The sequence below is a fragment of the Topomyia yanbarensis genome, chromosome 2 (assembly GCF_030247195.1).
Source record: "Topomyia yanbarensis strain Yona2022 chromosome 2, ASM3024719v1, whole genome shotgun sequence".
Taxonomy (NCBI): Eukaryota; Metazoa; Arthropoda; class Insecta; order Diptera; family Culicidae; genus Topomyia; species Topomyia yanbarensis.
In genome coordinates this window covers 98,454,308-98,481,162 of record NC_080671.1, presented here as the reverse complement: position 1 = coordinate 98,481,162, position 26,855 = coordinate 98,454,308, and the positions used below count along the sequence as shown (strand labels likewise).

The 26,855-nt window shown below is 40.0% G+C and overlaps 1 protein-coding gene across 4 annotated transcripts in view; it reads left to right on the top strand.

Annotated features, from left to right (window-relative positions):
* The window catches only part of LOC131678948 (ATP-citrate synthase), a 151,098-nt gene extending 131,975 nt beyond the window's left edge, over positions 1-19,123 (top strand). For all 4 annotated transcript variants that reach the window (XM_058959406.1, XM_058959407.1, XM_058959403.1 and 1 more), the window contains one exon: positions 17,520-19,123. In XM_058959406.1, coding sequence (XP_058815389.1) covers positions 17,520-17,688 — 169 coding nt within the window. In that variant the 3' untranslated portion in view covers positions 17,689-19,123. The remainder of the gene's footprint in view (positions 1-17,519) is intronic.
* The last annotated feature ends 7,732 nt before the right edge of the window (positions 19,124-26,855 follow it).

The window sequence follows — 26,855 nt, the reverse complement described above, 5'->3', positions numbered from 1 at the left end:
CATTTCTCACATCGTGATAATTACGGAAATGGTCCGAAGTTAGGTTTTACTTAAATTAATCGACCACTCGCTGATACTCGACAGTCCATCGAAACATTGTTCCTTCCTTCAACAGTTCATCCAAAGGAAACCGAAACGTTCGTATGTTTGGTATAAACTTTCCATAGAAATTGATAGCTCCAAAGAATGCCCGAACTTTGCTGACATCTGTTGGAGCATGCAGGATCGAGTCGCAAATCTGTAAGACCAAACAAATATCCCTTTTTGACATAGGACTACGTCTTTGTTTTCGATATGAGAGTGCACTTTGCAAATTCAAAAAAAAAATGGTGTTATCACTGCTATTTTTACCATTTTTTTGTTAACCATTTTTGTTAACGACCTATTGAGTTAATTTGTCAACAGTTTTTTCGGCATTTAATTAGCAAGGGACTGGAAGGTGAAGTATATTTTTCAATATTTAGAGCCATAGTACTCAAGGGAGAGCAAGGTGTTGAAAGGAGAAAGTTTTAGAAAAGCGTGGAAGGATCATATATGCAAGCTTAGAGCTCACCGGCGACTTAACCCTTTGTCTGCTACCGTAGTGGTCAAGGTCTTTTGGCATTAGAAATGCGAATCACCTGAGTCTACGGCATGTCCGAACAAGCGCAAAGTAACTTGTTACTTCATGCTGTCGGAACCGACCGTCGGTTCCGACAGCATGAAGTAACAAGTTACTTTGCGCTTGTTCGGACATGCCGTAGACTCAGGTGATTCGCATTTCTAATGCCAAAAGACCTTGACCACTACGGTAGCAGACAAAGGGTTAAGTCGCCGGTGAGCTCTAAGCTTGCATATATGATCCTTCCACGCTTTTCTAAAACTTTCTCCTTTCAACACCTTGCTCTCCCTTGAGTACTATGGCTCTAAATATTGAAAAATATACTTCACCTTCCAGTCCCTTGCTAATTAAATGCCGAAAAAACTGTTGACAAGTTATCACTGCTATGGCTGGGAAAACGGATGACGTCTGTGCTGAGCTAAAGACCGAGTTAACCAAAAAAATTCGCGCCTTGCTAGAAAGGTCTCAGTAGCTACTCCAGTCCAGGTAAATCTTGGTACCTCTCGACCACCTTAGGGTGCTGACAGAGTGGCCGCGAGAAGCTGAGCTGGGGCTGGTACTGACATTAGAGTGCGAGATGCGAGAAACCTTCTCGCAGCATATCAAATGGAGCCTGTCAGAGTAAAAGCAGACAGTCGGCGCCGATCCGCTCAGCTTTCACTCTGACATCATCCCTTTGGTTGCAGCAAGCAGGTTTCTCGCATCTCGCATTCTAATGTCAGTTCCAGCGCCAGCTCAGCTTCTCGCCGCCACTCTGTAAGCACCCTTAGAAACATTCTCGCGAAGATTGCCCTGATCCGAGCAATATTCTTGTTGGCGGTAAAAAACTAGTCGATAATAGGAACATTGTCAACACATGCAGGGATGCACCACAGTCGAGCAGTTGCAGCCAGCGATTACCAGTCGTCCCGGTCTTGTGTGTGAGATGGGTGAAATAGTTTTTCAACCTGCCACAAATGGCAAGTACACCTCTACTTCTTCTTCTTCCAATTCTGTTTATTTTCCGTCGGCCTATTTCCGCTACGAGGCCAAACACCGACGCCAGAGAGGTGACACTCCCACTATCTGGATTGGATATCGACCCATCAACTCATGGACCGGGGACCAACGGCTTTACTTCCCTTCCGAAGGAAGGCGTGACCTCAGATTTTTCTCACCTCTGAAAAATCTCAACGACCTCGACTGGGATTGAACCCAGACCAACTGGGGTGGGTGGCGGTCACGCTTACCACCCAACCATCGGCGCCGTCACACCTCTACTTCGAACACTTCAAGCGCTGGTGTTTTCTTTGCTTCTAGTAATTTTCCTTTTACTCCGACATATTGTGACCAGATGTCAACCATTTCTCTCGCCGAGGACTAGCGTTGTATTTTGGGATGTGACGCAGTTGATTCGGGATGCTTCGAACCCCTCACCGTAGTCGACCAAATGACCATCAGCTGTTCCGATACTGTTCGTGGAGTTGACGAAGGAACCTTCTAACGTGCTCAAAGGGGCAGCACGGCTTCGCTCTCTGCTGAACCTGATCCGTCTTACAACAACATTGAGGTTTACTACCAGAATGTTGGTAGCTTAAATTCATCAACGTAGGGCTATTTTTTTTTTTTTTTTTTCATTGGATTTGTCTTTCTGACAGGCTAAAACCATAGTTGATCCATCTCGCCATCGTCATGTTTTGGTTTCTCGTGATGAGTTTTTTGGTAGTTTCTGATTATATGTAGATGTTGTTTTCTTTTAGGAATTTTGTTATTTGTTTCAATTCTTCTTCACAGTTTTCACTTAGTGGTTGCATATACTCCAGCGCTGGGTATTCGACTCTGCTTTGGTTGTATCGCGGGCAGTCGTATAGTAGGTGTTTGAGGTCTTCAGTTGTCTCACACCATTCACAGTTGTCGTCTTCTTCCCACCCCCACTTTCCTCTTGTGGTTTTTGTTAAGCAATGACCCGTTCGTATTCTATTTAGGATTTTAACGTCGGCTAAGCTAAGTGATAGGTTTTTGCACCAGATTCTCTTGTTAGGCCGTTCCAGTATTTGGTAATGCCACTTTCCTTTTTCATCGGAGAGCGTCCTGTATTTCCTTGTCCAATCTTCCCATGTTGTGTTGTTGCTTAGGATGAGGGCATCGCTCATGGTGATCCCGTTGAAAAAGGATTGTGATTCACCGGCTTTGGTGACCGCCTCCTGGTCAGCTTTCTCGTTTCCGTAGATACCGGAATCCAATGGATTTTTATGGAGTTCCCCCTCGTTCCGTAGAATTCCTTGTAGATTTCTGCCATTATGTAGTTTTCTTCGAAGGTCTTTTCGTTGAGTAGCATCTCACAAGCGCTCCTAGAGTCAGTGAGGATCACTGCCTTTTTGTATCCTTTGTTTTTGACTAACTCTACCGCTTTGAGGATGCCTAGAAGTTCAGCATTCGTGATGGAGAAGTTGTTATTAATCCCTTCGCTGGTGACTGATCCATCGGTTTCGTCGTAGACTGCAAAGGCAGCACCCTTGGTTGTTTTGGATGCATTGGTGAACACTTTGTTGTGTTGCTTGTAAGTTGTCTGCATCGCTTCCCGGAAAAGTGACTGCCAGAGTGTTGCACTTGCTTCATCCTTTTTTGGTTGATCCTTTGTAAGGGTAGTTTTTACAATGTTGTCAAACTCTACTCTCACAAAGTAGCGCATCCGCTTGAGAAATTGCAATTCCCGATCGGAGGGGTGGATTTGATAGAGCAATTCTATGTTTTTGTCAACTGTTTCCGTGATGTGAGACTCATTGCCCATTTCTCTGCTCAAGGTTGCACTGATGAATGTCATCAGAGGCGTCCTGTACCATGTAGTTCTAATTAGTTCCCTTTTAGTGAGTGCTTCGATTCGTTGCTCCATAGGTAGCTGTCCTGCTTCGGCCAGCATCATGTGGTGTGGTGCTGCTGAGAAAATTCATCGCCTTGCGTATGTATACATTCTGTACGATTTGCAGTTTTTTGAGATTGGTAGCTGCTGCGTTGCCGTACACCGACACTCCATACTCCAGTCGACTGCGGACCAGTGCGTTCCCTATTTTGATCAGGGTTTCTGGGTTGGCGCCACTGGACTTCCTGGACAGCATTTTCATCAGCCCTAAATTTTTACCCGCTTTTTCTACCACCGAGTCGATATGCTTTCTATGCGTTAAGAGTCGGTTCAAAACGTATTCAAGATAGGGGTGTGTGTTGACCAGCTCTATTTTTTCTCCCCGTACTTTTATCTTAATGTGATCGGTGTTTTTTGTAGTAAACGGAATTACGACTGACTTGTGCGGACTCACTTCCAGATTCAGAGCTGCCAGTTTGTCGAGAATTCGGTGTAGGAATAAGTTGCAGTGTTCCGCAGCCTCTTCGACCGTGTCTGCCATCACGATGATTGCAAAGTCATCTGCAAATTGTACCAGTTCTCCGTTTTCCGTAGACAGTTCGTGTAGGGATGCTGTGTAAAGGTTGAACAATAGTGGAGATAGTGGGCATCCCTGTGGGAGTCCCTCAGAGACCTCCATTTCGATTGTGCTAGACTCCGTTTTTAGCAGCACTTTGCGGCTCCTCAGGTATTCGAATAGCCATGAGACTAGTTTTTCGGGTATGCCTGCTTCTGCCAAGGTCTTAAGTAGGGTTGTAGTATTTACCGAGTCGTACGCTTTGCTCACGTCCAGAAAGATCACGAAAACTTCTTTTTTCGCATTCTTTGCTTCGTGGATCGAGTTGACTACGTAGTTAATGCATGTAGATGCCGATACGTGCTTTCTAAACCCGAAGGAGAGTGCAGGTAGTAGCTGTTTGATGGTCGCTATTTCTGTTAATCGGTTTTTGACTACTGAGTTAATGATCTTGATTTCGATGTTCATTAGGGCTATCGGTCGCATGTTATGTAGCTGGCTCGTTTCTCTAGCTTTCTTGGGGATCGGCCTTACCTCCGTGACTCGCCATGACTCTGGTATCTCTTCCGAGACGAACACTCTGCTCAGCATTTCGCAAATTTTGGCTTGCATCTCTGGGTTTAGTTGTTTGAGCACTATATACGATAGACCATTGGGACCCGGTGCGGAATGGTTTTTTCTTTGGCTCAGAACGTGAAGGATCTCCTCGTTTTTGAGGGCCATCTCGTACCTTTCGAGCGCCTTGTCGGTAGTCACCAGCGGTAGCTGTATTGAGTGGAATTTGTTGCTGAAATAAAGATCCATAAACTGTGTGCCCTCTGCTTCCGTGAGGTCGATCAACTTTTTGTGTTTTCCAGTGAGCGCTGTGTCTACTCCTTTGACTAGATTCCAAAGCTGCCTGGCCGGTGTAGACTCGTCGATTTTTTCGGTCAGTTCCCTTACGTAGCCGCGTTTTGTCTTCCTCCCCTCCATTTTGAATAGGGCTCTCTTTTTGGAGTAGGATGAAGTTTGTTCTAGATTTGTTTCTGTTGTATGCTCGGAGTACTTCTCTTTTAGAGGCATAGAGTTTGTCAATTTCTTCCGTCCACCAAGGCTTGAGAAAATTGATCTTTTTATTCTTAAGAGTGTAGGAGGAGTTTTTTACCACTTCTTTGATTACTGATACCATTTCTTCTGGACAGTAGATGAATTGTGGTCTGATGCTGTTCAATTTTTCTACCAGCTTGCGTTTGTTGATCTTGGTGAAAGTCCTTCCGTTTTTTTGGGACTTCGTTAGTGATTTCCAATCGAATAGTCATATGTATACTACCGAACTCTTCCTCTTGCACCGACCAATTCGACTTTCTCGCCAAACCCGTTGTTGTAAGCGTAAGATCATTTGCTGAATTCTTTCCGCCCGGGGCGTTGATCATTGTTGGGGTACCGTCATTAAGCAGAATCAAGTCGGATTGGTCGATCAAGCTGCGTAGCAGTTTCCCACGGTTGCATGCGTGGTATTCCGGGCTCCACGAAGGATGGTGAGCATTAAAATCGGCTCCTATGACCACCTCTCCTTTCAGGCCTTTCACGAACGCGAAGAACTTTTCTAGATCCTCCTTACATACGTTTACCTGTCGTCTGATCGGCTGTAGGTAAGCCGATATGAGGTAAATCGGTTCGAAGCCCTTCGTTATTTTGATCCCGACCACTTCCATAGCCTCGAATTTCGGAAGGGAAAGCAGTTCATGTCCTATTTCCTCGCGTATCAGAATTCCTACGCCGCCATATCCTTCCGGACGTCTACTGGAGATTAGTGTGTGTGCTCTAAAGTTGAAGGGTTCTTTGTCTTTTAGCCAGATCTCTTGTAGGAGTGCAACTTGTACCTTGTTCGAGGTCATGCATGTGTAAAGCTCTTCTCTTTTTTCGGTTTGTCGGATGCTTTGGGTGAATTATTCTGGAGTTCAATGTCGTATTTTCCCTCTATTATTTTCTGTAAGTCCATGCTGACCTCGATTAGTAGTTGATCCGTCTCAATATCTGTTCTTGCTTGTTGAATTTTTTGGCTCAATTTCCTCTGGATGTCACTTATTGGCTTTATCCAGTAGTTGCCCTGGCAGAGAAGCATTAAGTCCTGTCGTAGCTGTGCGAGGAGTTTTTCAATTTCCGTGACTCTGTGGGGATTGCCTCTTGCTACTACACTGTAGCTTTCCCTGGTCCCGACCTGGAGTGAGAGGGCGTTGCGATCGCACGGGGTGTTTTTAGGTTTAGTATGGTTTGCGTCCCGGAACCCGGTTCGTTTCGGCACAGTACCAGTGTATAACGGCTGGGTTGATGGAAGATAAGCCATTTCCGGAAAATCGGATTCCAGTACCGCAAAACGGTTTTGGGTTTTGGTGTACCCAGTGCTGGGAAAATCGTAATCAAAAAAAAAAATCAAACCGCAATCATGACTGATAATTATCGCTTATGATTTTTTCGAAAATTCTCGCTGCCGATAAAATCATGCCGTGATCACTCTCTTAACTATCAAAAGATCAATTCACAAAAATCACTACCGATTTTTTCTTGCCCTCTATCAGTTGTGATTTTGATCTGTGGTTGAATTTGATAATTGAGAGGGTGATCACGGCATGATTCTATCTGCAGCGAGCAATTCTGAAAAATCACAAGTGAGCATTATCAGCGATTTGATTTAATTCTTGGATCAATGATCATTATCTATTTTCGAACATTATGGATATGTTAGGGGCGTCAATGAGCCAAGCTGAATTTTTTTTCAACTTTTTGGGAAAGTGTTTTATATTGAAAGGCGAGTTGGGGGCTGTTGAAAATCAATAGTTTTGGACATTTTCAATGCACAGGGGGGGGGGGGGGGGGTCCGCCGATGTGTCGAAATGGAATTTTTTCCAACTTTTGGGAATGTGTTTTATATTGAAGGGCAAGTTGAGGGCTATTGAAAATCAATAGTTTTGGACATTTTCAATGCACAGGGGGGGGGGGGGGGCGCCAATGCATCAAAATGGAATTTTTTCAACTTTTTGGGAAAGTGTTTTATATTGAAAGGCAAGTTGAGGGCTGTTGAAAATCAATAGTTTTGGACATTTTCAACGCACAGGGGAGTCCGCCGATGTGTCAAAGTGGATTTTTTTCAACTTTTTGGGAAAGTGTTTTATATTGAAAGGCAAGTTGAGGGCTGTTGAAAATCAATAGTTTTGGAGATTTTCAATGCAGAGGGAGGGGGGGGGGTCCGCCGATGCATCAAAATGGATTTTTTTCAACTTTTTGGGAAAGTGTTTTGGAGTTTCGGCTGTTGAAAATCAATAGTTTTGGACATTTTCAATGCAGAGGGGGGGGGGGTCCACCGATGTGTCGAAATGGAATTTTTTTCAACTTTTTGGGAAAGTGTTTTATATTGAAGGGCAAGTTGAGGGCTATTGAAAATCAATAGTTTTGGACATTTTCAATGCACAGGGAGGTCCGCCGATGCATCAAAATGGAATTTTTTTCAACTTTTTGGAAAAGTGTTTTAGCTGTTGAAAATCAATAGTTTTGGACATTTTCAATGCACAGGGGGGTCCGCCGATGCATCAAAATGGAATTTTTTCAACTTTTTAGGAAAGTGTTTTATATTGAAAGGCAAGGCAATCAATAGTTTTGGACATTTTCAATGCACAGGGGAGTCCGCCGATGCATCAAAATGGAATTTTTTTCAACCTTTTGGGAGTGTTTTATATTGAAAGGCAAGTTGAGGGCTGTTGAAAATCAATAGTTTTGGATATTTTCAATGCACAAGGGAGTTCGCAGATGTGTCAAAATGGAATTTTTTTCAACTTTTTGCGAAAGTGTTTTATATTGAAAGGCAAGTTGAGGGCTGTTGAAAATCAATAGTATGCACCAAAATGGATTTTTTTTTTCAACTTTTTGGGAGTGTTTTATATTGAAAGGCAAGTTGAGGGCTGTTGAAAATCAATAGTTTTGGACATTTTCAAAACTTTGATGTGTCAAAGCGAAATTTTTTTCAACTTTTTGGGAAAGTGTTTTATATTGAAGGACAAGCTGAGGGCTGTTGAAAATCAATAGTTTCGGACATTTTCAATATACAGTGGGGTCCGCTGATGTGTCAAAATGGATTTTTTTTCAACTTTTTAGGAGCGTTTTATATTAAAAAGCAAGTTGAGGACTGTTAAAAACAATAGTTTTGGACATTTTCAATGTACAGGAGGCTCTGTCGAAGTATCTAATTAAGAATGATTTCAACTTTTTGGGAAAGTGTTTTATAGTGAAGGGCAAGTTGTTGGCAGATAAAAATCAATTGTTGACATTTTAAATGAGCTTGGGGTCTGTCAATGTATTACAAATATTAAACAGTAGGGGCTTTTGATAAATGTTTAAGCAAAGGAGACAGACCTCGAACAAATTTTCAAAGTAGATTTGTTTTTAAAAAGATGATTTTTTCACTTGGCAAAATAGTAAATCCTTTCTGGAGCATATTTTTTCTTGTCTTAGAGATGCAAAATTAGCAAAAACGAAAAAATCATTTATTTTAAATTTTGCGCTGGAAGACCCCCTTAAGGGAAATTTTTACGAAATAATCCGAAAGGATTACAAGGCTATGTCTAGGGCGATAGAAGAATATTTTAATAGCTTCGATTTATTAAAAAGAAAGATAAAAATATAAGAGGGGTGCGCCCCGCCGCCGCCGATTGTAGGTAAAAATTAGAGGCGGCGCACCTCTAAAAAATATTTCCCGAACTGACCTGACCATTAAAACGTTTCTGTTGGAAAAGCCTTTGCACTCCGTAACACAATTAAAACTACTCTTAGAAAAATACTAAAACAAGGTGGTCTAATTTTTAAGGCTCAATATCATCAATATCAAGTATATCATGTAGAGCTTTTTTCTCGGCTTGCTTTTTTCATTGTAGGACTTATTGACTCTCCAAAACAAGGTTATTGGATGCGTGGTACGCATTTTTTTAACACATCCTTTTATTTTACGAGCACTACATTCATTTGCTTTCACACGAAAATAACGAGCATAATCCATAACAATAAATCAAGGAGTTAACATGATTCTGCGAAAAAAAATTTTTGGCGTAAGGTAGCCCGCCTTGTGGGGGTGACTTTACGCCAGTTTTAGCTCTTTAGATTTCACGTACAATCTTGATTTTCCAAAAGTTCTTTTCAATGACTTTGAAGGTACTAGTTCCATATGTAAAATATCGAACAGTTTCAAATTTAAAGTTGCGTGATCGTAGTTCTTGAGTGTAATGTACAAAACGTTCTATTTTTGGCGTAAAGTAATCACCGATGACGGTATTTCAAAACCCACTCGTCAAACTCGTTTCAAAAACAAAGATAATTACAGAAATATTGATATCCGTCATTATCCCGACGAACTAGTTATGAAAAAAAAAGTTCAACAGACGTATTTTTGGAGTTAATACGTTTTTATGTACAACGTATCCAACACTTAAATTTATTTAGCGCAGCTCTGTCTACAAATCAATATAATCCTAACAATAGCAAAACAAACTTTAATTTCGTTTTTACTCTTAATTTACTATAATAAACACTTAATTTACTATTATAAACCGAAGCTGTTAATGTATTCTGCTATAGTCCCGAAACATAGGCTTATAACTTTGTCTGATTTTGTATAAATTTCACTTAAGGAGGTCTTCCAGCGCAAAATTAAAAAAAAAACTCTAAGGCACGGAAAATATGCTCAAGAAAGGATTTACACGAATTGGACTTGGTTCGTCTGCTAGAGCTTATCAAACATATGTTAATATGAGGTTGACAAAAACGGGTTAAAAAGCTGATAAAATCAGGGGCTGACAAAATCGGGAGCTGATAAAATCGGGTCTTCACTTCATTAACTTTTCTAAGTAACAACTTGAACAATTTTGAATTGCTCGAAAAATAAAAAAATGGATAACGCAATCTTTAGCCTTAAATTATTGTAGACAAAGAAAAGATCATTATGAGCCCCCGATTTTGTTTATCCCCAATTTTGTTAGCTTTTGACGATTTAGTCAGCCTCATATTTATCAAAAAGAAAGAAATTAACAAAACAATGTTCCAAAAAAATTCAATTTTGACACATCGGCGAACCCCCCTGTGCATTGAAAATGTTCAAAACTATTGATTTTAAACTACCAACAACTTGTCCATCAATATAAAACACTTTCCCGAAAAGTTGAAAAAAAATCAATTTTAACGCATCGGTGGACCCCCTGTGCATTGAAACTGTCCAAAAGTATTGATTTCAACTACCAACAACTTGTCCATCAATATAAAACACTTTCCCGAAAAGTTTAAAAAATTCAATTTTAACGCATCGGCGGACCCCCCTGTGCATTGAAAATGTCCAAAACTATTGATTTTGAACTACCAACAACTTGTCCTTCAATATAAAACACTTTCTCGAAAAGTTGAAAAAAAAAGCAATTTTAACGCATCGGCGGACCCCCCTGTGAATTGAAAATGTTCAAAACTATTGATTTTGAACTACCAACAACTTGTCCTTCAATATAAAACACTCCCGAAAAGTTTGAAAAAATTCCATTTTGACACATCGGCGGACCCCCCTGTACATTGAAAATGTCCAAAACTATTGATTTGCAACTACCAACAACTTGTCCTTCAATATAAAACACTTTCCCGAAAAGGTTGAAAAGATTCCATTTTGACACATCGGCGGACCCCCCTGTGCATTGAAAATGTCCAAAACTATTGATTTTCAACTACCAACAACTTGTCCTTCAATATAAAACACTTTCCCGAAAAGTTTAAAAAAATCAATTTTAACGCATCGGCGGACCCCCTGTGCATTGAAACTGTCCAAAAGTATTGATTTCAACTACCAACAACTTGTCCATCAATATAAAACACTTTCCCGAAAAGTTTAAAAAATTCAATTTTAACGCATCGGCGGACCCCCCTGTGCATTGAAAATGTCCAAAACTATTGATTTTGAACTACCAACAACTTGTCCTTCAATATAAAACACTTTCTCGAAAAGTTGAAAAAAAAAGCAATTTTAACGCATCGGCGGACCCCCCCTGTGAATTGAAAATGTTCAAAACTATTGATTTTGAACTACCAACAACTTGTCCTTCAATATAAAACACTTTCCCGAAAAGTTTGAAAAAATTCCATTTTGACACATCGGCGGACCCCCCTGTACATTGAAAATGTCCAAAACTATTGATTTGCAACTACCAACAACTTGTCCTTCAATATAAAACACTTTCCCGAAAAGGTTGAAAAGATTCCATTTTGACACATCGGCGGACCCCCCTGTGCATTGAAAATGTCCAAAACTATTGATTTTCAACTACCAACAACTTGTCCTTCAATATAAAACACTTTCCCGAAAAGTTTAAAAAAATCAATTTTAACGCATCGGCGGACCCCCTGTGCATTGAAACTGTCCAAAAGTATTGATTTCAACTACCAACAACTTGTCCATCAATATAAAACACTTTCCCGAAAAGTTGAAAAAAAATCAATTTTAACGCATCGGCGGACCCCCCTGTGCATTGAAAATGTTCAAAACTATTGATTTTGAACTACCAACAACTTGTCCTTCAATATAAAACACTTTCCCGAAAAGTTGAAAAAATTCCATTTTGACACATCGGCGGACCCCCCTGTGCATTGAAAATGTTCAAAACTATTGATGTTCAACTACCAACAACTTGTCCTTCAATATAAAACACATTCCCGAAAAGCTGAAATCGTTAGAATTTGGATTATTTTGCATCCCTACATGTATGCTGGATCGCTCTCACTCCCAAAATCATTTGGCTAAATCATCATCATAAGGAGTTTCTTACAATAATCATGTACAATACCATCAACCCCGATTTTGCATCTTTTCTATCGTACCTGATTTTCTCAACTTCATAATCCTGATAAAAAAAAAATCATAATCAGGCCGTGATCACAGGCGGTGATTTTATTGCAATGATTTTTTGCTAGCACATTATCGCTTCAGAGAAAATGACTAGCGATTTTTTATGGTTGTGATCATAGCACAGCATGATCAGCAGTGATAATTATCACTGATGATTTTTGATTTTTGGTGATTTTCCCAGCACTGGGTGTACCTCTTTTCTGCTTCGGCATATGGGACCTTGCTGATCTGCATCTCCTTCACGATTTTCTTCCTCCTCTCTCTTTCCTGACACGATTTGCTGTTTGAGGCGTGTTCTTGTTTGCAGTTTACACAGAAGGGGGGGGCACGCATTTGACATTCGGGTCGTGCTCTTTTCCGCATACTCGGCATTTCGCTTTTCCGGCGCACTTTGAGTTTTTGTGTCCAAGCTTCCAACAAAGCGAACATTGTTTCACAGGGAATATGTACAATTCTGTTCGGAAGTTGACACCGTAGATGTTTACCGACCTTGGGACCACCCTTCCCTGAACGGTTACTTTTACGTTGCGAGTTGGAATTAGTTGTCCTTGTTCGTTCTTCCTCTGCATCCTCTCCACTTTTGTCACTGGATACTCTGTAGTGGTTTCACTTGACAGCTCTTCCTCGGTAATGTCCAACGGTACACCCGGGACGAATCAGAATATATTGGCTCAAATGGCACGTTCCCCGTACATAGTCGGGGATTTGTTGCCTTACCCGGGACGAAGCAGATGGTCTGGTTCTGACACTGTGGGGTGAACAGTTTCAGGTTTTTACAAGCAAGATTGATTGTTAGTTGGGCGGGGTTTATTTTTCCGTCTAGTTCCAACTTGTAGCGAAATTTGCCAATTTTGGTGATCTCCCTGCAACACTTGAAACCTGATTCTACCAAGAACTTTCCTATCTCGGCGGGGTGGTTTGGTATGGTTTCATCATACTTCAGCGGCTCCAGATAGAGAACATCTACAAGTGGCGCAGGTTTTGATTTCGCTTGCGCAACAGATGAGGTTTGCGATTTTTGGTTTGGCCTGGTGTTTTCTCGAATTGTGGGCTTTGTCACGGATGTTTTCCTGCGAGCGTGTTGCCATTTCTGTCTCTTTTTTAGGTTTTGGCTTTAGAAGTTAAGCTAAGTGTCATATGCACAAAATTTCACTTTTTCTAGTTTTTGTCACTATTAAATCACTTGGTCGCGGCGAGTTCGTCATGAAAACACTGTTCGCGGGGTGGTTTGTTCGTTCACTTTTTTCTTGATCCGCGGGCTGGCCCAATTCTCTCCCGGGACTATTTTTTCGACGTAGCACAAGCCGCCATCTTGACCGACGCGCATTAGTCGTAATTCCGTAAAAACCGGTTTTCTGTGGGATTTGTCCGTTCACACCAAAATTTGTCCCCGGACCGACACGGGTGGCGAAAGTATTACGCGCACACGCAAATTTATTGCGAAAAACTACCCGAAAACTAAGCGCATGTTCTTTTCGAAAGACGGGATCAATTTTTGTTACGCGCGTTCTCACCGAGTTCCAACACGAGAATGGCGGAGGGCTATTTGCTCGCAACCTCGGGCTGCTGTTATGATGTCATCGTCTTAACCGAAGCGTGGCTCAATAACCTTACTCTGTCTCGCAGCATTCGTTGTTTATCACTGTGACCACAACGCCCTCAACAGCCATAAGACACCAGGTGGTGGTGTGCTTATTGCCGTTCGCCATAGTATTAAAGCCCGAGTGATCAACGATGGCCGGTGGGCGAGCTCAGATCAAGTGTGGCTATCAGTGAAACTTACCGAACGCAATCCTGTTCCTGTGTCGTGTATTTTCCACCCGATAAAATTCGTGATTGCTGCCTGATCGATGTACTTCTTTCATCACCTTGATCGCTGCTCTGACTGATGATATTGTTATAATGGGCGACATCAACTTACCTGTCTTGATGAGGTGCCAGTAGAGTAATGGATTTCTATGATTGAATATCGAAAAATCTGCACTGATCAACAATACCAGTTGTATTGTGGATAGCTATCACAACTCTTCGGCAAATCAACAATGTCATCAACGAGAATGGGCGTACATTGCAGCTCTGCTTTGCAAGTATCCGGGCTCACGCTCCGTAATGCTGCATTGCAAACTGGGAGTGGACTTTAGAGGCGTCTCAAACTCTTGCCTACGATTTTAAAAATGTTGACTACGACAGCATCGTTAGCACGTTGTTAAATATAAACTGGGACGAAAATCTTGTAGACAACCGCCATAACCCAAAATGAACAAATAGTACCCCCTCCTTGGCAATCAATCGTCCTGAGAACTGCCAAACAAGCCCTTTTTCAGACACCAGCGAAACGTCCAGCGTCAACTGAAATCTAAGCCCAAGTCGTTCTGGAGGTATGTGAACGAGTAGTGAAAAGAATCCGAGTAATCCGGCGACGTTTTGTTGTGGTGGAAGACAAGTCACTTCACTGCCGCCGCCAATCTAACTTCTTCTCTAGGACGAACCATCAACCGAATTTGGTATCACTCACTACTGGAACATTCCCTTTCTACTGGAAAGTGGCGCACAGTGCCGTACCACAACTATTGAAGCTGGTTGCTTTAGACCCTATTTTCTTTCACTGCAAACACTACATTGTAGAAGACTAACACGGTTCAATGCCTAAACGATCCACAGCGACCAACCTGGTCTCGTTCACAACATATGTACTTGATGGATTCGCTAATGGATTGCAAACCGATGCTATTTACATGGAGCCTTTGGCAAAATCAATAATGATGCTGGACAGACTCGGTGTTCACGAACAACTTTTGCGCTGGTTTCGTTTTTACCTCGATGGAAGGCAATTCCAAATCAATACTAAGGACTGTCTATCTGCACCACTCCGTACTACATCCGGCATCCCGCAAGGAAGCCATCTCGGCCCAGTAATAGTTCTTCTCTATTTTAATGACGTCAATATCAAATTAAAAGGACCCCGCCTTTCTTTTGCCGACGACATGAAAAATTTTCGAAAAATACGTGATAAAACCGATGCCGAGTTTCTTCAGAGTGAATTGGAGAGCTATGTGGTGTAATCTAAACAGAGTGGTTTTAAACCCGAGTAAATGCTCAATCGTCATGTTCACGCGGAAATCGATTCGGTTTAACTACCATTTGTTCGACTCGAGCATTCTAGGACACTCCCACGTCAAAGATCTTGGAGTCATCATGGATTCGGCACTAACGTTGTAACAAAATATATATAATCAAAAGGCGAAATCCCACAAATATAAATATGTTATTGTAAGAGGGAAGAGATAATGTGCAGACTCACCGGTAGTTGACGATCACATCTCATGGGTCATCTTGGGACCAAGCAGATCGCTGTGACGTCTCGTGGCTGGCAGTCCCTCTTGTGGATACGGTTCCTCTTGCAAGTAACCTCGTGCTCTAGCCTTCCAAAAGTTTTGTCCGCTTCAGTGTTGGCTGCTCATCATCGGAAGTGTTCTCAGATTTCTAACAGGCCTCCTCGTTCACCGAAGATAGCGACACCGGTGATAGCCGCTTTATTCCTTCTTTGATTGCGTCGGGCCAGCGTCCCGCTCGGAATTCACCTTAAACCGTTCACCAGCACGAGCCGGTGATAACTTCTGCTGCTCCTGTTGCTCACTCTAAGATTTGCTTTTGGTGCTGAGCGAAATTTCTGCCGTTGGTTTGACGGGGAGGTTCCCTCATTCCCCTTACATTCCGCACTGTTCCACCAGAGGAAGTCGAAGAAACAGAACCAGTCGAGCAGAAAGCGTACTTCGCGTTTGGTAAACTTCGCGGATCCTCACTCCAAAAAAATCACCTTTCTGGCAAACAGCACGCCGCACGGTCGCCTTTTGAGGTTAAACTTTGCACCTGCACGTGATCGCCGCAATGATGAACGGTGCCAGAGCATACAATGGCCCACGGAATGACGATTTTCCAGACTCACGCGGATCTTTGCTCCAAAAAAATCACCTTTCTGGCAAACTGCATGCCGTAACGTTTGCCCGTTGAGGTGGAACTTTTCACCTGCACGTAATCGCCACAATAATCAACGGCAAATATGGCACACAAAAGCCCACCAAATGATGATTTTCAGATTCGAATGGAACGTAAAAGGCACTGCTTCGGCTCCCTATTCGATGTGATAATTTCACACGAGTCCAACCGTTGATAGTCTGAATGACTTTTTCCGGACTCCTTTCGCGCACGTTTTTGATTTATTTTCCACTCCCTGCGGGGAGAAAAACCGCTCAGGATCGTGCTCGGTCAACCCTTTTTCTCCGACTAACTTTTTTCGGCGGGAGTCGCCGACCGCCACCGACCGTACTCGGTAAACCTCTTTTATCCGACTACCCATTTTTATTTTGGCACCCGTTCTTCCGGGGATTTGTTTTCAAGCAAATTGTGCAGCGATCTTTTGTTTTCAAGCGGGCTGTCAAATGCCCACCTCTTGCAGTACACACTAATCTCTTATTCCTCCCTTTTGACATTTAAATTACACATTTTACTGTAACAACGTTCAAACCATGTACTTCATACATCGTGGATATGGCATCAAGATAGCTGGGGTTAATCTACCGGATAACGGACGGACGGATGACGTCAGATTGAACTGTCACTAGAGAACCTGTTGTGTAGACAGGTGACGCATAACAGGGTAACACTGACTCAGTTACCACGAACAAAGCAGTTATTGAAGAAACGTGTTTTGTTTAACAAATCTTAGTATTTCCCTGGGCTTTGACGTTGAGCTCTTGTATTGATACTCTTTAAACTTGGAGTGCCCCAAGCCAAATATCCCCAAGACCACAATACACCAGATAACCTTTGGCAGTCTAGGAGCGCGTGCCCTGGGTTGGTGGATTGGAGCTCAGGAGTACTGGCATTGAACGTGTTGCGCACCATTGCATACCTCAGTTTTAAGATTGGTGTTTTGTTGTTGTCAATAGATGTACTCTACTGGCTGCTTGGTCTCGAGGCTGGTACAAGAGTTTTTAGTAGGTCCCTTGGGTGTTCAATCAGTTCAACCCACAGCGGGTTCTCAGATTGTTAGTGTGATGACATTCACCACCAGGCTCAATCGGGCATGGCCGTGGGACTATTGGGGATCGGCAGGTTTCACCCGTGGGGGCTTACCGGGAGAACCCTTGGAGGTGCGTGGGGTGTCAAGATCCGGTGTCGTTTCAAAAGCGATTTTCTTCTCTTTAGCTCCTGTAATTAACCTTCATCCCTCGACAATAGCAACCTCGCTACATACCTTGAATTGGACCACCTTAAAGATAATAAGTAATAAATTGTATGTTGGAATCAAGGCCATGTGTACATACAAAATCTCACACGAATATGCAAACGACAACATGGCTATGCAAATAAATTCATAAACTTGAAGTTATATACACCCACGAGACATGCAAACGCTTACGCTAACACTTTAACATACAAACGCTCATGTACTTCTCGGTAACACAAGCCTGATATTCGAAAAAAATGAGTACAATCACTTCCAGTTTCCGCACTATCGAATAAAAAACTAAATGACATGTGTGATCACTTCTCAACATTATGTCAAATGACCTTATTTGCTTTCATTAATATTCAACCCCCTTCATTCCATTCACAGTGAGGAAGCCCAAGAGTACATCAATATTGGTGCGATCAATTCCCTGTTCGTGCTAGGACGCAGCGTCGGTTTCATCGGTCACTACATGGACCAGAAACGTCTGAAACAGGGACTGTACCGTCACCCTTGGGACGATATCTCCTACGTCCTGCCGGAACAGTACAACTAAGAACCCCCGGCACACCAGGGGTAAATCCAACACCAGCAACATAATGAAATTCTGAACCTGACGAAGCACAACACGGGAGATGCCCTGTATTTAGTTTTCTTTTCTTTCCGTTCAACAATTCAGTCGCTTGGCGAGGGCTGAAATTTTAACACAATTGGACAACAGCCCGCAGCTTCGGGTACCTGTGCAGCAGAATCTCTTTCAAAGTGTAGGTTTAGACGCGATGGATAATTGCTGGGTACAGATCCGACTCATTCCATTGGTTAGCTTCGGTTTGTGAATCCCAATCTGATCCCATTTAAAAAAAAAACCCTGACATTTCCCATACTTTCACAACACGCTAAGGCTCATAATTGTTAATGCATTTAAATTCTGACAAAACCGGAAGTTTTCCCTAAAAATCAACCATCCATCACATTTTCCTTTAGAATTATGGCGACAATGTAGGAACATGAAATCGCCATACAAAACAAGCCAGTGTAAGAGAGATGACATTATTTGGAAAGCAGAGATAATGCAAAAAAAGAACTATTTAAATTCAAATCAAATTTAAGTTAATTGCTACCTGTAAGATCAGATATTTATGTTTTCAATTTTTCGATCGTATAACACTGTAATGAATGGACGATTGTGGCTATATAAATGTCAACACCAATGTCTTATTGGTTTATTGGACTTCCTAACAATGACGATTAAATTACTTCCTAGTTTGAATCACGCATGAGATAATTAATTGCAAACGAAACTTTCACTATTTTTTCATGTCTCGTAATTTCTTCCATCTCCGTTCAGTTCACATTCATTTCTCATTTACCTAGACAAAACAAAAACAACCATTTTGCTAATTTTCATTAGACGAATTAGGTTTTACTAAACACCTTAGACTCGATTATGTTGTCATCAATTTGTTTTGTAAGTGGATCATTAGTTTTACAGTTTTATTGTAATAAACCGATGAACATTTCTTTCACATTTTCCTCTGTTTCATTTTAAGTTGTCCTATTCGAAACATTCCTTTGTTTTACGTTTCCAAACAATCACTGCGGTACGTTAGATTGGATGTTATCGTTGAAGTATGTTTCTTGCACCACTAGTAAGTGAAAATTATTGCAAGGCAGCGAGGTTAGTAAACCACGGTCTGTCCATATTCGCACCAAATTTGTTGAACCAAGCTATGGATGCTATAGAAACTGTTGAACTGCACAAAATGATATAAATGAAAACAACATGCACCACTCAAAAATATAGAGGATATTTGAATCTGCACCATATACAGGACCGCTGTATTGAAATTATCGGGACAGTCAAGTACCTAGCTCAGAAAGGAAGCGGTCCAGAGTGAATAACATGCACAAGTCTTCAATGTGTAGTGAAAAACGCAATGGTATCGCAGTGAACAAGCTTAAAATAAATACTATCCTAGTTGGATGATCTAGCCTCTTTTAGAAACATTTCTCGTAGTGATACATCACATTTATTTTGGTCTTTAACCCTTTATAAGGCACAGAGTTTGGCGCTATTAATGGATGTTATATTAATAGAAACACGGTTTTTCACTTAGTTTAGAATATGAGCCCTATTCTCACAGTCACGTCACTTAGTGACTAGAAGGAAATTTTGTTCTAGTCACTAGGTGACGTGACTGTGAGAATAGGGCCCTATATTTACATTAGTTTCGTAATAAAATAATGTTTTGAAAATATACTTGGTACCGCCCGTACCGCCGTTAGAAAACGTCAGTCTTCGTAATGTTTGATGAATTTCCAACGAGATTGGTGCAAATATAGACAAACCGAGCTGGAACGGAAATTCGGAAAGAAATTAAGGTGAGTTACTGGTTATTACCTGATTAACCCCTGCATTCTGAGGATAAGTTGAAAAATGAGACCACAGATTACAGACGTTCATTTATTCATTTAATTTTTTTCTTTGTAATTTTTAGCAACCAAATATTCGGATTAAAAATAGTTGTTTTTACAAATTTGCATCACCAACTTATACGGTCTAGAGTATTTTTTTTCAAAATCGAGCTAATTTTATTATCCAAAAGGTCTAGAGTATTTTTTTTTTTCAAAAAACTTCACCAATCTGACACTTTTCACTGTATCTCAATAAAAAGTAATATGAAGAGTTGTCAGACTCCTAACAAGTAGATTTCATAAGATTGGAACAATTCTCACTTCATATTTCTGCGTTATGAACGAATCGAAAAGGTAGCAATATAGTTGCCACTGCCTTATAAAGGATTAATCAGGTTTTCTCAAAGGTAGCGTTCATGTCGCTGACGAGGAGCTTCAGCGTAATTCGTCAGCCTGTTGAGGATGACCCTTTTCAGAAGTTTACCAAGAGTATCCAGAAGGCATATAGGCCGATACGATGCTGGATCTGCTGGTGGCTTCCCTGGTTTTGGTACCGGTACATCAGCTTCTGGATCTTACATTTATCCTGGATGTAGCCTTCGTCCAGGCATTTCTGTAGAACTATCCTAAACATGTCCAGTATCCAGGATCGAGGTTTTCAGTGCTTCGTTGGAAATATCGTCCGGACCGGCAGTGATGTCCCTATCCTCTGTGTAGTAAAGAGAAATTGAAATTGCTCCCAACACTCTGCCAAGCAAAACGAGGGCGCTTCTCTTTCGTTTATATACACCACCGTATTTGATATGTGTGAGCGCATGTTGATGGCAGAGGTAAATTTTCATACACCCAACACTGGAATGATCTAGAGTGTGAAGAAGACCTCTTGAAATTCTCTGCGGCGCGCTCAGATAAATTCACCACCGCGCGCGCCCCAGAGTCGCTGCGGTGTATTCACTGGCGTGTGATCTTTGGTTTGTTTTCGTCTTACAAGTGGCAGTGCGGGTGCGATTGATTTGATTTGCACTGCTTGTTGCGTTGTGTTGTGTGGATGGGAGTGGCTTATTTCAAGCTTATATGATTTTCTACTGAAAATTTGATACAGCTTACGAGTTTATAGAGTGTTGTTACACTACCCTGGGAAACCTGAAGTATTCGAGCCTAGGGGCAAACAAGGAAAACGTTTTACGTATCAATGTATCGGCTGGTATAAACAAAGTTTTATAATGATCTGTAGTATCAGATTAATCGTATAACAGATGTAAGGCGGGATTTGTACATCCACATTAGGACCGGCCTATTTTTTGTTCGACTGAATAACTCAATGGTAATTTTACTTATTTTGGTTGCGAATTTGGCGACGCCAACAAGTAAAGTGATCCATTAAAAGTAATGTCCTGGTATTAGACACGTTTTCGATTATTATCATACGTGATAATTGCAGGGTTAGTGTGACAATCCCATTGAAACTATAAATCATGCTTGGTCGAGGATTGAACCTATTTTTATTTATGGTTTAACTTACAGTGGGTCCAAAAAGTATTTGTTATCTGATTTGACCCTTCATTTGCTTTACTTGCTTTACATATGTTAAACTGGCTTATTTCTAAAAATACAGCTAGATGATTATTTCTTGGGTCTGCTGTATCTGTAATCGCAGGTAAAACATATGATTTGTTCTCATGCTAGTTTTATAATCTTGAAGAAAGGTGCAGATTATTTTAAACTCACTACTCACAAATTCAAGTTTAACTGAAGAATCATATATACGGAGTAAATTAAATTCCGACCACAATAAACTAATTGTTTTTAATGCATACGTTTATAAAGTCTACATAAAACAAAAGAATATTCACGAGGATTCACATTGTTACTTGATTTTTTTCTGTAGCGCGTTATTAAAAAAAATGACGTGCCAATTTAGAAGCGCTTCTATTTGACCGGTACAGTGCTCTTAAGGGGTTACAGCACTGTAGATTTTTTAAAACATTGAATTTTTATTTATTGATTTAATTTGGTTTATTGGTGCTTTAGGATGCTGAAAATGATATTCCAAAAAATGAATCGCGAAAGCAACAAATAAATATTCAAATTTTCCGCAACGCCACTTATGTATGTATCCCGAATATATTGAAAACGTTAACCGTGTTTTTCTCGAAATAACTTTTTTTGATCTGGCCGCAAATGTAACTTCTCCAGCGACGTACGTGGGATTTAATTTTTTCATTGCATAGTTTTTAATAAGCAATTTTGTGTCGATTTTTAACACAATTTAAGCGTTTTTCGACTAAAAAATGTGCCATTTCGCGAACAAAATGAATAGTTGTTCGGAGGTTGGCTCCAATGGGACTTTGATTCGACTGGTATCAATGATCGCGGGTTAATATGTACTGAAAATTTGCCGCGTCTGTTTTAATGAATCTAATTTCAAGTTCCATTCTTGGTAACAAGCCCGTATATCAGGTTACCGATCCTCTGTATTTCCCCCTTTCGATATAATCGTTCGTATACGTGTAGTTCATAAACAATCCGATATGGAAAATCGGAAATACTTTCGTTGATTTATAACATCTCCAGTTGTCATAACTCTTTGTCTGTATAACGTGTTATCACTCGGTAGTTTGCAACCCAAAAATATATCGTAGAGAAGGAATAGCGAAATTAGTCTAAATAATGTCGCAAATAAATAGTAATCCGGCCCATTACGCAGTTAAGATTAGCTTTTCTAGGCAATACTCAATACTCGGCTGCGTGGAGTTGAAATTGCTTTTGTTTAGAAAACATAGGATACTCTCGGTAGCCTGCTACCCAGAGTTTAAAAAGAACCAAAAACTAAACAAGATCTTCTTTTTCGAGCGATCGTGTTCTCGAGAACTAACTAAACTACTACCTAGCAAACTATGCTTTGCAGGTCGCATCGCTTGCTTAGAGCGAATCCTATTCCCTTCCAAACAACCAACTCCGCGACACCTATGGAAGAGTCTGATGAACCTTCTGTATAAGATTCAAACGATCGCCGGGTAAAATCAGTACCGACACGATAGAGACCACGAACAAATTCGTCGCGTGGTTGAATATTATTAAAAAATATAAGCAGTGCTCCTTATAGCCGGCTATCCGGAGTTCAAGTTGCTTATTTTGCTAATCGTATTAATACAACAAATGATAAATTTCTAAAATTCTCAGCAACCGGCTGCCCAGAGCAATTATTACATGATAACGCTATTGGCACACTTACTCACAACTCTCCCCTTCCCGTGATACATGTGGAGATGCAGAGGATTCCTCGGTCTCTAGTAGCAACATGTATCGGACTAACATTCCTTCCTTTCCCAAAAGATGTGCATTCGGACGTAGCCGGCGTCGGTAGTGATCAGCATGCAGGGATCAGAATAGATTGTACAATGTGGCTCATCATGTTATTCCCAAGCATGTTATTCCAATGAACATTTTGCAACCTAATTTGGTTCTGGTCAATAACGGAGTAGCAACTACGGGCGATCTCTTATGCTTATGCTTAAAAAAATTTGCCATTTCGCGAAAAATCAAGACATAGAAAAAATCTTATGTACGTCGCTTGCTGTCGTTCTAAGGAGTTTAAAAAGCTTTGATTTTTGGCTCTGGATCAAAAAATACGTAGAGTCAAAAATTACATAGAGTTCCGGCCGTGGACCCCTTCCAAAAAACTCCCCGACGGGAAAGTGCTACACTGTCGCCATCTTGTGATGAAATTACTCGAAAAAATAATTTTTTGCAATTCATTACTTATGTTATATATCTCATTCACCCTCCGGAGGTCGCGCTTATGACCCACTGAACAAGCAGCCGCTGATGCTTTAAGACGATTTCGTTAGATTTTCAGAGCAGCACTGCCGGAAACTTAAACAAGATCTCGATTCATCTCATTATTGCGTCAAGATAAATTCCCGAAATATGCCTATTTTTCGAGCTCTATAGTGGTGTAACACCTCAATAATCAGTTCTGGAATCTTTTGACGGCATTTTTCTTCTGTGCCATCATTTAAATAAATTAGTTGGTTTTCATTCAAATTTCCACGCGATGGAATAATAAGAGATAGAATTAAAATTAAAACCCAACATGTTCGGGTACGAGTATAGCAAAGAAGTTCAAAATGGGAAATCCACCGTCTTTGCAGTACATACTAAATTGTTCCAAGGAACGTTTATTTGTTTACCGTGATTTTATAATTTGTAAAACTCAAATATAGGTTATAATATAGGTTTATGTATCTTGCCTATTTTCTATTTTGGTCCTTACAACAAAACAAATGAATATTCCAAAAATTTTGGGAGGTTATGACAAGATTGATTTGCAGAGGATGTTTATGACCTCACCGAATAAAATTCTTCTTGTGTAAACCTTGAACCTATAGTTGATTTCGTGACGTGAGAATGTGCTTTTGTTGTCATTTCGATCCGAAAAAGGAATACGATCAACGTTTATCCCAAAAATACTTATTCTTAGTCCAACTAGGTGATTCAAATTTTCTGATAAACAGAAATTTGTATAGGATTTTATTCATGATGAAATAAGTTTTTATGGATATTTAGTAATATTATTCAAACATATTTCATTTTCTTCTCAAAATTTATCAATTTCGAATGCTCTAGTAATGCTAACAAAGTAAGTACGTAATAGTTTTATAGTTCTGCACTTTAGGTGTGAATCGTATTTTAGTCATACTTGGGTCAGTAACAGCTAAATATTTTACGCTTTTTTGCCTATTCTCGAGCGACGTAGCGATACAAAAAAAATATTTCATTTTAAATCTAATATAAATTTTTTGAAAATCTACGCTTGTACTGCATTACAACGATAGCATTAGTTAGACTGATAACATTAGTTTACAGTGATTTGTATCCTCACAATATTTTTATCATTTCCGCAGTAAAATGGCTAGCTGAAAACGAAAATGCGATTGAAAAAATTCTGTGTGGAACACATTTTGAGATATTGCGAAAAAAAACCGTTTTTGTATTTCAAAAAATTGGCCCTTCACTTCATCACAAATATCTCCAGTTGTACTCTACCGATTTTAATGATTTTAATATCATTTGATCGACAATTGCAAGACCTATCAATGATTCCTAGAATATTTTTTGATCACTATTACGATTACATCTCTTCAGTAATTAATTAAAAAATAAATTGCTATTTCTTGCAAAATTTTGGAATTTTTTTTTATTTGACGGTAAATTACTCAAAGAAGAACGATTATTTAAATATTTTTTATTGGTGTGTATTTAAATATGATCAATTACGAAAATAATGAGCGGTTGTTCATTGGAATTTAAATAAAAATATAGAAGTTATCAGTATTTTTGTACAACATAGAAAAAGTCTGTTTTTCAGAGTTTTGCCTTTCTCATATAGAAAGGTTATGCAATCGGTCGGAATTTTGACTTTTCAACCGAGGCCCGCAGGGCCGAATATCTTATACCATTCGACTCAGTTCGTCCAGATCGTAAAATGACTGTATGTGTTTGTGTATGTATGTATGTATATGTGCATGTGTCAAACAATCTCACCGATTTTTTCAGAGATGGTTGGACTGATTTGTACAAACTTAGTCTCAAATGAAAGATACTACCTTTCCATCGCTATTGATTTTTTTTATTGATCCGATTTCCGGTTCCGGAGTTACAGATTGAAGAGTACGATCACACTGCAAATTCATATATAAACTGGTACCACCATGATGTCCAAATGATGCAATACATATTAAAATGTGTGCAACATTGCTAGGATTTGCGTGTCTAGATCATTGATGACCCACCGAAGTCGCTTTGACCATATTGGCTACCTATTACACTAGTTTACAAGAAAAATGAAGCCCCAAGAAAAAGTATTTTTTAGACTAATTTTGGGTCGCTGAACACGAAAACAATATTAATTTTTTTGTTCAAAGAAGCGTTTTTGAGCACTTTTTGTAGTTTTTAGTCAATATTTCGTGTCAAAATCATCCACTTATTATAGTCAATATGCAAGTTGAAAGGTGCCGAGATGCCCTTTCCAAAAACATATATGTGTCGATCATATGTAAAATTTTTAGTGCTGAAAGCGACCAAAGTTTAAAAAAAGTGCATTTTTGACCATTTTTAAAAGATACTCATTTTTAAAAGATTTTTTTACCGAAAAATATTTTTTTTTCAGACCTTTTAGAATCTAAGATGACAGATAATATGTTTACGTTAATTTTAAGCCTAATATCACTAACATCGGATGGAAAATGTTGATGCTATGGCACATTGAGCGAAATGGAAATTTTATGATTTTAGCGGACCCTGCCCTGATGCGGCGGTTTAGAGGGTGTAGCACTGGGCTCATAAGCCAGTCTTCAAATATTCGAATCCCTATCGGGAAGGAGTCTCAGTGGGATCGTAGCACTAGCCACGTAATAATCTGTGAACTGAGAATCTGCTGTGAAGCCTGTTGAAGCAGAAGGCGAAAATTCCTTTAAATCGTAAAATATATACTCACCACAGAGAAAACAAAACTTGTCCAACGATATTTCCGCATTTGAAAAAAGCACTTAGTTGTACAATGAAATATCCAAACCATTCAAATGCCGCAGGATGGATGGATGGAAGCTCGAAAAGACAGTACCCAACACAAACTATAACTATCAAGTATAGAAGATTATTTCAGCCGAAAGTATGATTGTGCGAAAAATAAAAAGTTACAATTTTCACTCAGTGCATCATACCATCTACATTTTTAATCCGACTTTTGTGACCATTGGATAAAAAATTATGCAAAAAGATTATTTATCTCATTAGATTCTAAAATAATTTTCTTCTGTCCTTGATTTATTATAAAAAAATTACTAGAAATGTGCATTTTTTAAAAAAAAAGGTCGAGCATTAGACTTTTTTTTACTTTGGTCGATTGTAATCATAATAAATGTACATTTCTCGACAAACATACGATTACAGCTTAAAAGCCAGCTGTCAAAATTCTCTTTGAAAGACAATTCCGGACAAACCGTTACTGGCTAAACGCAGTTCATAGCAGTTGATGCAAGAGAAAACTTTTTTCTTTTGTTTACTATACACATCTGTGATTGGCGGGTAACAGTTTGTCTGAAATTTCCTTTCAAAGAGAATTTTGACAGTTGTCTTTTTAGCCATAATAATATATTTGTCGAGATTTGATCCATGCATATTATACATTTTCGAAAAGGGCGCATCAATACCTTTCGAACTGTTTCGATCGGATCCTTTTTGAACAAGATATTGACAAATAACTAAAATAGTTCCCCTTATTCAAAGAAATCTTGAAAATGTTTC